Source organism: Pecten maximus, chromosome 11 (genome assembly GCF_902652985.1).
Source record: "Pecten maximus chromosome 11, xPecMax1.1, whole genome shotgun sequence".
Classification (NCBI taxonomy): Eukaryota; Metazoa; Mollusca; class Bivalvia; order Pectinida; family Pectinidae; genus Pecten; species Pecten maximus.
This window is the reverse complement of record NC_047025.1, coordinates 28,092,818-28,104,968: the sequence shown is the minus strand read 5'-3', so window position 1 is coordinate 28,104,968 and position 12,151 is coordinate 28,092,818. Positions and strand designations below refer to the sequence as shown.

At 35.4% G+C, this 12,151-nt stretch overlaps 1 protein-coding gene across 1 annotated transcript in view; it reads left to right on the top strand.

Annotated features, from left to right (window-relative positions):
* Positions 1-12,151, top strand: part of LOC117337087 (ran-binding protein 9-like) — a 39,230-nt gene that overhangs the window by 13,388 nt on the left and 13,691 nt on the right. The window contains exon 3 of the mRNA XM_033897873.1: positions 11,092-11,144. Within this exon, the coding sequence (XP_033753764.1) occupies positions 11,092-11,144 (53 nt within the window). The remainder of the gene's footprint in view (positions 1-11,091; positions 11,145-12,151) is intronic.

Sequence of the window (12,151 nt, the reverse complement as noted above, 5' to 3'; positions counted from 1 at the left end):
GGCCGTTTATTAGAATAAATACGGTATATCTCAAACTTAATCTCTTGTGGCCTGTGATTGATTTTGGTTAGGTTTAAGCAAACTATAAATTCAAACTGTTGACCACAATATCATTGTTGTCCTTGAATGCACTCCATTTGTTATGACAGACAACTAAACAGTTAATTGAGGGCTCAAGATCAGACAGGCTTTGTTCTCACATTAATAATATTGCCAATTTGAGTCAGTCTGTTTTGACCAAGTTTGACATGCATATTTTTCACTATTTTTACCAAGTTGGATACTTTTCAGGATTTGACCTGCACTTTATGTTGGTTTCCAAACATAGTTTGAAAGTGATGTAATTTTGGTTAAGGTGAATATAGTAATTTAAGCAGGCCGTTGTCAATAGGTTGTGCTATAGGCCCGCTATGACCCACTTAAGCTTGCTGCCATTTTGGTTTTTGACTCTTGGTTGTTGTTTTGTTGATGTCGATACTGATGGTCTATGGTGTTTCTATCCTTCGATACTGATGGTCTTTGGTGTTTCTATCCTTCGATACTGATGGTCTTTGGTGTTTCTATCCTTCGATACTGATGGTCTATGGTTTTGAAGATTTCTCTTCCAAACTCAACAACTAGTCATTTGGCTCTTTTTTATGTTCTGCCTGATCAAATTTTTACACTTTTGTCTCTAACATAATATTTTAAAATAAACTTCTGAACACCAACATCAAGAGGAATTATCTTCATATTGTGGTGTAGATGTTGTCAGCATTTATTTTCAAATATATGTTTAGTGCATACTAAGATCTCTATTGAATACTGGAAGATAATCATCCAAGAACATTACTGCTGCTAATGAAATGGCAGGATTGTCGTCCTATATTTATAACTTAGTAATCTCATTTTGTCTCTAAGCTAATTTTTGGCTTCTGTTTGCTGTCTGATTGTTAGCCTCCCAGTGCCTACCCAGTCCTAGGCTATGATGTATTATTTGATCTGTGAAGAATTGTCTCACGTCAGAAAGATATCTCACGAAACAGAAACAGAATGTCATACATTTGAACAGTGAATAATTCACCTAATAAAAACCAGACCATTTAAAATTTAGACTCATAATCCAATGTCTTCAAATGTCAATGAGGCCTTTGTCTTCTTGCTAGGTGTTTCAGGTTATTTTGAACATACATTTAAAAGCACAGTTTAAAACTGATCACCAGGGCACAGTTGTTCAAAAGGTGATTAGCTAGGCTAATCACATTTTAACAACATTTTTCGAATCCTGATGTTATAATTTCTGCTAGAACTAGCTTGTCAAAACTATATAGAATTCTGTAATTCTTAATTCTCTTCCAACAGGCATAATTTAAAGATGATATACTCACAGGTTTTGCAACAAATGAGAAATGTAATTTTCACTAATCAAGTGATTAAGCTAACCACCTTTTGAACAACTGGGCCCAGATTGTGGCACTACGTCATGTGATTTAATTTGTCAGTTATCGATTACACTGTACATGTACCTAATTATTATGCGATGAATGCCCTTCCAAAATGAAAATCAATCTAATACATGCTTCAGTATCTTAATAGTAATTTGGGACTGGAGAAATGGTCAATGAAACATTCATGAATACAAGAATGATCATTGACAGTACAGCTGTTCACATACAGCCTTAAAACTTAGTCCTACAGGTAAGTTGTGATAATAAGACAGTCTTAGTGGTACGTTAATACTCTTTGTAGGAACAAGCTTAAAACAGACAGGTGTAGTCGAAATGTTAGCGTTACACATATTGGTGAGCTAAACCATCATATGCATGGGCACAGTACCATATTATTGTTGTGGTCTGTATTACGACTGACAGCTGTATACACAGTCTTAACCTCACATATATGATACAGCAAACCACACAATCATATTAGCATCCAGCAATTAGATAAATATGTTTGGGAAGTATTAGCCACACAGCTGAAGTATTATCAGTTAATCTGGCACGTACATGTGGCTAATATGCATGTAGAATGTTTCTTTGTGCTCCTGGCTCTTCATGAAAAAGTACCAAACAATGCATTGCTATAATTATGATCATGATGTTTAAGATTTTTCACTTTTACTATACAATACAGTGCTTTTTTTTGGTCTTTGATATCCAAGTCCTGGACTCATGCTTTTCCTGTACATGTGGGACTCACTCAAATTTTGAGTACCAGCTGTATATAGCTATATCTCTTATTATTTCGGCTCATCAGAATTCTGGAAAGGATGTTCTAGACTTGCCTGAGAGTGTCCTACAATAATTACTGCTATAGTTCATATTTGCCTTGGTGTTGAGAACAACTTGATGAACTGTTTCCCTTGGCCTTTGGCCATAGGAATTAATTCATGTGATTTTCAACTTTCAAACATTTTATTGACATAAACATGACAAAAGGATTGGACATCAGGCAATAGCTTGTCGGATTGGTCCCAATACCGCGTGGAAATACTTTGACTGTTGATGACGACTGATAAGGCATGGAATGACTGTATACTGTTGGCATGTATACTGAAGTCTGGTTAAACCTGATGATGTGAAGTAACTATACAATCCATACTACAACACCTATCAGATCTACATCTACAGTATACCTAATGATTTTGATTAATGAAAGCCTGATCCCAGTACATTTCATTGATATTAACAGTATAGTTCTGTGTGTATGAATCAAATTCCAGGGCTGAAGCATTGATTACTTATAGTAGATTTTGGTGCTAATCAATACAGATGTATAGACTTCATCTTGTGTAAGTCTCCATCAGATGAAGGATATATTAGTACAGTTGGGCTTCTGGGTTTCCTGCTATTTCTTCAAATAATATTTATCTAGGTCCTGATCCGACAGATATCCCAATGGAACCTGTATACTTGATCATGAATTGTCTGCAGTAAGTGTGTCATGCATCAAGCATTTGAGCTACTCAATGCAGAGGTAAAAAATTAAGTAGTACAATACATACTTTTTAACTAATTTTTGGAACATTTTTCATTTAAAAATCACTTGTCTTGGCTGTAAATTATAAACCATAATGAAGCATCACTCCGACAGTATTGTGCAGTGCACATACTATATATGCTAAATAGGTCATCATGACCTTCACATCTACATACCGTATTTGACCTAATAAGGGCGCAGGGCGCAGGTAATTGACAGTGGGGGCGCCCTTATTAAGATTAGTTATTCTGAAGTCTTATGAAACAGACTATACCTTATAGCAGAATACCCAAGGCTGTGGAAACAGTAAAATATTCAGTCATAAAAATATTCCAGATGAAGATATCTATTCATTATCATATATTAAGCTTAAACATCACTTGAATATTCCTGTAAACTTGTAAACCATGCCAGCTGATCTTTAGACCAGAGAACGTGTGTTCCACCATTTATGTTCAAATGGAACGCTTTTGTGTTAGACACAGGTGATTTCCCTGATCTTTCTTTGACCTAATAATTGATTTACAATGTCTTTTACTAGCTTTCTGTTCTGAACAAAAGTTATTTATCAACAAGAATGAAGTCTTTTACTTTATCTTCAAATAAAGATGGTAATTATATAAGTTATTATTTGTATGTGTGTTTAGTTTTGGGTGCTCTTTGCACTGACATGTCATCTGTAGGAATAGACAATGTGGCGAAAACTTGTGTTCCAGTTACTTAATTTGCTGAAGAAAATTGAACACATAAAGCAGCAAAACTTTTCACATGAATTATTACTTTTGAACACCATTTTGACACTCAGTCAAAGATTTATTTCCTTGAAAAAAGGTAGGGGCACCCTTATTAGGGCAGGCGCCCTTATTAGGTCAAATACGGTAAGTTGAAACTACTTTTCAGTTATATTTCCAAATAAAATTCTATTATTGCTAAAATATGGAGGCATATGTCTTTTTCACAAAAGTTAAACATTTAATGATAGAGCATATGGTTTGGCAGGTGTATGGTTGTTTAATATGTGTAAGTGTTAGATATAATTATCACCTCTAGTAATATAGGTCTTATCATGGGTGTGTATTGCTCAAAACTATCATGACTATCTGGATACTCTAGGCTATATGGCCACTTTACAATATTAAAGGTAAAGCCATGTCTATATATAGAGTCTGATGTAAGCAGTGCCTGTAAGGCTGTAACTGTAAACAGAAATATACACCTGGATATAGGATTATGTTATACTGTAGTACACATGTAGTCTGGAAATTTCTACCTGAGATAACATATTGTTATTGTTATACTGTTTACAAACTCCAGATCCTGCACCTGTGACTTGGCTATTGTTATATGTACCTGTGACTTGGCTATTGTTATATGTACCTGTGACTTGGCTATTGTTATATGTACCTGTGACTTTGCTATTGTTATATGTACCTGTGACTTGGCTATTGTTATACTGTTTACAAACTCCAGATCCTGTACCTGTGACTTGGCTATTGTTATACTATTTACAAACTCCAGATCCTGTACCTGTGACTTGGTTATTGTTATACTGTTTACAAACTCCAGATCCTGTACCTGTGACTTGGTTATTGTTATATATCTCCAGATCCTGTACCTGTGACTTGGCTATTGTTATACTGTTTACAAACTCCAGATCCTGTACCTGTGACTTGGTTATTAGGTCATCTGACCCGAAGGGTCAGGATGACCTATAGTCATCATGCTTCGTCCGTCGTCGTGCGCCGTGCGCCGTGCGCCGTGCGTAAACTTTTCACATTTCAAACTTCTTCTCAAGTTCCACCAGTGGGATTGAGCTGAAACTTGCCTGAAATGATCCTGAGATGGTCCTGACCAAGTGTTGTTATTTTTCGGGTCGGTCCAAAATCCAAGATGGCCGCCATAGCCGCCATCTTGAAAAACACATTTGAAACTTCTTCTCAAGTTCCACCAGTGCTATTGGGCTGAAATTTGCCTGAAATGATCCTGATATGATGCCGACCAAGTGTTGTTATTTTTCGGGTCGGTCCGAAATCCAAGATGGCCGCCGTGGCCGCCATCTTGAAAAACACATTTTAAACTTCTTCTCCAGTTCCACCAGTGCTATCAAGCTGAAACTTGCCTGAAATGATCCTGATATGATGCCGACCAAGTGCTGTTATTTTTCGGGTCGGTCCGAAATCCAAGATGGCCGCCATAGCCGCCATTTTGAAAACACATTTTAAACTTCTTCTCATGTTCCACCAGTGCTATTGAGCTGAAACTTGCCAGCAATGATCCTGAGATGGTCCTGACCAAGTGTTGTTATTTTTCGGGTCGGTCCAAAATCCATGATGGCCGCCATAGCCGCCATTTTGAAAACACATTTTAAACTTCTTCTCATGTTCCACCAGTGCTATTGAGCTGAAACTTACCAGAAATGATCCTGAGATGGTCCTTACCAAGTGTTGTTATTTATTGGGTCGGTCAGAAATCCAAGATGGCCACCATGGCAAAAATGCCACTATATACTTGCTACAGAGAATACATACTACAATTATATAAGGTTTTTAATTTAGAGTCAGATGACCGTTAAGGCCCCTGGGCCTCTTGTTGTTATATATCTCCAGATCCTGTACCTGTGACTTGGCTATTGTTATACTGTTTACAAACTCCAGATCCTGTACCTGTGACTTGGCTATTGTTATACTGTTTACAAACTCCAGATCCTGTACCTGTGACTTGGCTATTGTTAAACTGTTTACAAACTCCAGATCCTGTACCTGTGACTTGGCTATTGTTATACTGTTTACAAACTCCAGATCCTGTACCTGTGACTTGGCTATTGTTATACTGTTTACAAACTCCAGATCCTGTACCTGTGACTTGGCTATTGTTATAATACTGTTTACAAACTCCAGATCCTGTACCTGTGACTTGGCTATTGTTATACTGTTTACAATCTCCAGATCCTGTACCTGTGACTTGGCTATTGTTATACAGTTTACAAACTCCAGATCCTGTACCTGTGACTTGGCTATTGTTATATATACTGTATACAAACACCAGATCCTGTACCTGTGACTTGGCTATTGTTATATATGCTGTTTACAATCTCCAGATCCTGTACCTGTGACTTGGCTATTGTTATACTGTTTACAAACTCCAGATCCTGTACCTGTGACTTGGCTATTGTTATACTGTTTACAAACTCCAGTTCCTGTGACTTGGCCGATTTATATGTGGTTACAATACACACATATCTATAGCTCGAAATAACACCTTACTAAACAAGTTTTCTTTTGAACTCATTGGTCAATAATTGTGCTGATTATTGACCTTGAAGTGTAAACTTTGGCTTAGCAGTAATGGCATACTTTATGGAAGTAATGCTTTCTTCCTGATGAAAATATGTGACCATGTTGATGGGAGTTGAATTTCCACCTCATGCTTGATTAAGATACATCTGATATAAATGTTGGGTTCAGTTCTGGCCAGACTTTGAAAGTCAATTCAATGAGTTTGATAATACTGTTTCAGGCAAAAAATAATGTTTAAGGTACATTTGCCAGCATCACATTAGTACCTACTATATATATAATTATAGTTGTGTGATCACTGAGGCTGAATGTGGGTACAGTAATCCCCTGGTATACCTCCCCCGTTATACCCCCAACTCCGCATACATAACAACATAATTTTGTTGGGCAAGGATTTCCATACTATATAAAACTCAATTAATACTGTCATACCTTGCATATAGCCATACGTCATCCCTTTTCAAATATAAAGGTTCTGTGATGTATCCTGGATCCCCCACCCATATCGCCATTGTTTACGCTTTTTGCCTGGTCATGTGGTGTCAATCAGATCACCGGTCAGTATTGACTAATACCATAGTCTAGTTAAAAAGATAAATCACAATTATACAGATTATCGTACAAATACAGACTGTTGTGTTGAACCCCCATTATATGGCCAACCCATTATACTGACACAGTCGGCATGGGACTAAAGGTCACAGTAAAATGGGAGACAACTGTTAATATGTATAATAAGTAGTTAAAGTCAGTGTGTACATGTGAATTCTATATATACATATCAATAGGCACTAAGTGTACAATAAGGTTCTTACACAATATAGACAACACTACAGTGTTGTTAGTGTACTTATATCCCTACAGTGAAACTGATGAGGAGACGATAGGTTTCCTCCCATCTGTCTTGTATGATGTGTATGTTATGCTTAAGTTTGTCAGCACTTCATTCCTTGAGGGACTTCAAACTTCACACAATGATAAAGGAAATAATTTGTCAGACAAGTTCGAGTTTCAGGGTTTTTGGATCAAGGTCACTTAATATTTTCAGTGGGTGCTGTTATATAATTAGGGGATATGTATTACTTTAGCATTACCTAGTGTAATGCATGATGTGGCTACTGCAATAGAAATACAGATTAGTAAATCAAATTAACAACACCGATTCTAACAATATAACAGGTGGTAGGGAGAGGGATGGACTAGATATACAGGATTTAAATCTACTAGTCCTCAATGAGAAAATTAAACACAGCCACATGTTTTGTGAATTCATTAACAGGAAGCCCATTGTTATATACACTTGCATAATGTACTTAACCAGCTGTCAGCTGTATTAGGTGTATTAACATGAATTTGATAGATGTGTGAACATTAAGTTTCAGTCAACCCGTGACCACCACTTCCTGCCATGGAGCCAAGCTTTAGATACATAAGGCACCAATAAATACAACTGTTAACATTGGACTCCACATCCATTAGATTATTTTCTTTGCAATTTAATCCAAAGGAAAAAAAACAATCTAGAAACTGAATTTGTATTCTTACCAGTATTTGCTAGATGTCAAGTTTTGCAAAATTTGGTTAGATTAATTCCCAATAGATGCTTTATAACAACAAGAACTTTCAAGTGAATCTTGATAATTTATAGAGATGGAGATTCAGCTTTTCAGTGTATGCTGAAAGGTTTTCTTAACTAGGGTAAAACAGGTACGAAGGTAGTTCAATACATTAAGGAAAGGTTAAGGAAAGGCATGGACGTAGTAGGAAATTTGAGGTCAAGGTCACAGATAATTGAGTTACTGTAATATATATATATGAAACGGCATCATTACAGTCGCATACTGCAGCTACAGGTACATACACTACAACATTTAAAAATAAACAGAAAATATAGCTTACTATGTATAAGGTAAATGGTTATTGTGAATTAACACTTAATAAAACACAATACAACATCATTAAATGTTCCTACAAACTTAGCCTAGCTAGAGGCCAACACATATTAACTCTGACTCATAGCCTCTGACTCAATCTCAAAGGATTATATAATGGGAACACAAGTTGTGACAGTTAAAAGGTAGTGATAGGAGTTTATTAATGATACATACAGTATACAAGCCTCCTCAGTGATGTTTGGGCCCACAAGTATGGATATATGGAAGGGATATTGGGGGAAATCAAAATTGGTCTAAAATGTCACAATATAGAAGCTTGAGATAAACTTCTCTCATAAAGATAAAATATGTAATGAAGTTAGGTGATGGGGCTCATTACTGGACAATGAATGGAATTGAAGGGGCTCATTACTGGACAATGAATGGAATTGAATCTAGGTAATTCTACTATGCATTAAAATTATTATAAACCAGACAATGTCAGATGAATATGGTATGAGATATCCAAATGCATCATATGCATATTGTTATTAAAACTTCAGTTTGTTACAGCTGTAGTTTGTTTTGCTGGGGGACATGCATATAAACATGAATATAGTTCGGTTTTGTCTGGTTATAATGACAGCACACAATACTCTTACCTGTGTCAACAACACTAGGATAATGTATACATAGGCTTTCCATGTATGCTAATAAAGTAGTGACGACTGGCCCCATGGCATGGACGTAGATTAATGAGCATTAGATCTGGACCATTTTTGCCTGGATTTTGACCAAAACGCGAATAGGCTGCTTGATATATGATGTTTATAGGTAGTCCAAGTGAATATACATATATGTATATATATCTATATCTATGAAGATACATAATATTCTAGAGAAAAAAATTCAGAAATGAAAATCATATCCATGCAGGGCTTTTTCTGAGTGTTTTTCGGGGCCGTTATAATGGGCCCCATTCCCAAATTCCCAATTGGAATTATTTCATATTTAAGCCAAATTCACAAAATTTGCAGTTTACTCCTGAAAAACTCTTTCCCAATTCACCAATTTTCTTCCCAAAATAAGACCAAAAGGCCCCATCCTAATAACAGTGAGAAAAACCCCTGATATAGCAACATGTATTGGCATTGATAAGTAAAAACATAAGTACCAAAATGGTTAAGTTATCAATTTGATCACAATTATCATATTATGCCATTGTATGGTATGGATCACAGACTATTTCAGCAAAGGAACAGAAATCAAAACCGGTTTAAGTACGTTAGATAATATATCTATACATTGCCTCTAAACTTGTATACACAACTGCCTGTTCAATATTCTTTGATTTTGTTGACTAATGGTATATATATCAGGAGGAAAGTATTCCTAATCTATATGATACAGGATTATATAGTGTAGTATTCCTAATCTATATGATACAGGCTTATATAGTGTCTGATTCCTAATCTATATGATACAGGATTATATAGTGTCTGATTCCTAATCTATATGATACAGGATTATATAGTGTCTGATTCCTAATCTATATGATACAGGATTATATAGTGTCTGATTCCTAATCTATATGATAAAGGATTATATAGTGTAGTATTCCTAATCTATATGATAAAGGATTATATAGTGTAGTATTCCTAATCTATATGATAAAGGATTATATAGTGTCTGATTCCTAATCTATATGATAAAGGATTATATAGTGTAGTATTCCTAATCTATATGATAAAGGATTATATAGTGTAGTATTCCTAATCTATATGATAAAGGATTATATAGTGTCTGATTCCTAATCTATATGATAAAGGATTATATAGTGTCTGATTCCTAATCTATATGATAAAGGATTATATAGTGTCTGATTCCTAATCTATATGATAAAGGATTATATAGTGTCTGATTCCTAATCTATATGATAAAGGATTATATAGTGTCTGATTCCTAATCTATATGATAAAGGATTATATAGTGTCTGATTCCTAATCTATATGATAAAGGATTATATAGTGTCTGATTCCTAATCTATATGATAAAGGATTTAATATATAGTGTCTAGACTGCATGCACTAGCTATATATAGCTATACATAAAAAACAATGGTACTACAACTATGCATATTGTATTATGAGCCAGTTGATCCAGTGTGTTAGTACATTGTATATAGCTGTGGTTATAAATAGATCTACATGTTACTTCACTTGTCTATCTTTTAACACTGCCTCATTATGATGGGGAGGGTTGCTAGGTATTTTAGTGGTTATATGAGCGGTGCACATGTACATTGATGTATCCCCAGTAGTTGTTATACAGTTGTCATAATTATCTTATAGCTTGTTATGAAGTGAAAATTGAAAATGGCCATCTTTAATACAGATTGCATATTGCATGTATTAATATTAAAAAAAATGGAGAAATGCTTCTACAGTGCATAGATTTATCCTGCAATATGATAAGCCCACAGATCAACACACAAATGTGACAGATGATCTGGGTTGTGCTTATTTAGCAGTATAGATATTGGTGGGCTTTTAATGAGGCATGGGCTTGTTGCCAGTTTAATGATTGTGTTATAAATATAGGTTTCTTTAAAGTTGAATAGTATTGAGCTTCATGATCCAATGTCCTGGTAAATAGTTTGTAACAGTACTAGTGGCATATATAGGAATTGATTTATAAGGGAATATAGAGAAGCTACATGTGTACACCAGACAAGGAGTGGCTCATGACCAATGTGTGTAAGGTGGTGGGATAATTGATAATCTGATAAGAGACTCTATGCCCTTTCATCAGGAAGTGAAAAACAGCCCAATGTTTTTATACCTGTGTTGGCTCATCATCTTCTGTTGTACTTAATCTGTGAATATACCGATATACCTGGTAGGTAGAAAGTGAATAAACAAGAGACAAGATTGAAATATTTCTTAACTTCTTGTATTTTTCAGGTACATGGGGATAGGCTTGGCTGCTCAAGGTGTAAATATGAACCGACTTCCAGGTAATGTAACCATCCCTCATACATGATCTAATTATAAGGTACATATATGTATAGGTCTTGTACCTATCATTGATCTGACAAGTTAACCATTCCTGTTTGTACCTGTATATTGATTTGACCAGTCCATTATCCCTACTTGTACCAGAACATTCCCATGTAAGCCATCAATACTTGCAGCTGTATATTGACTAGTAAGCTATCCCTACTTATACCAGAACATTCCCATATATATTGACTAGTAAGCTATCCCTACTTATACCAGAACATTCCCATATATATTGACTAGTAAGCTATCCCTACTTGTACCAGAACATTCCCGTATATATTGACCAGTAAGCTATCCCTACTTGTACCAGAACATTCCCGTATATATTGACCAGTAAGCTATCCCTACTTGTACCAGAACATTCCCGTATATATTGACCAGTAAGCTATCCCTACTTATACCAGAACATTCCCATATATATTGACCAGTAAGCTATCCCTACTTGTACCAGAACATTCCCATATATGATATATATTGACCAGTAATTATAAGCTATCCCTACTTGTACCAGAACATTCTCATATTAATGACCAGTAAGCTATCCCTATTTGTATCTTCTATCTGATGTTTTGATTTGCCTGGTAATTAACATCCTGACACTTGTATTGATTTTATCATCTTAGTATTGATTTTATCATCTTAGGTGTAACATATCCTTGTCTGTCGTGCCATGGTTCTTGTCGGTTGGAATTAATTCTTACCTCTAACACATTAACATTGGAAGTATTTTCTTTATCCAGTACATACTCCAGATCATGATCATTACACTTGGTCATTGATCATGAATTAACCTTACTTATTTAATATATATAAATTCATTGGTAGTTTCTTTCATTCAAAATTCTCTATTGGTATGGCCATGGTATGTGCATGGTCGGTAATCTTTATAGTTGAGGCTATCCAAGATACTCTATCAATTTCTAGAATTTTAGACCAATCATTAAAAAAATTTCTGAAGTTG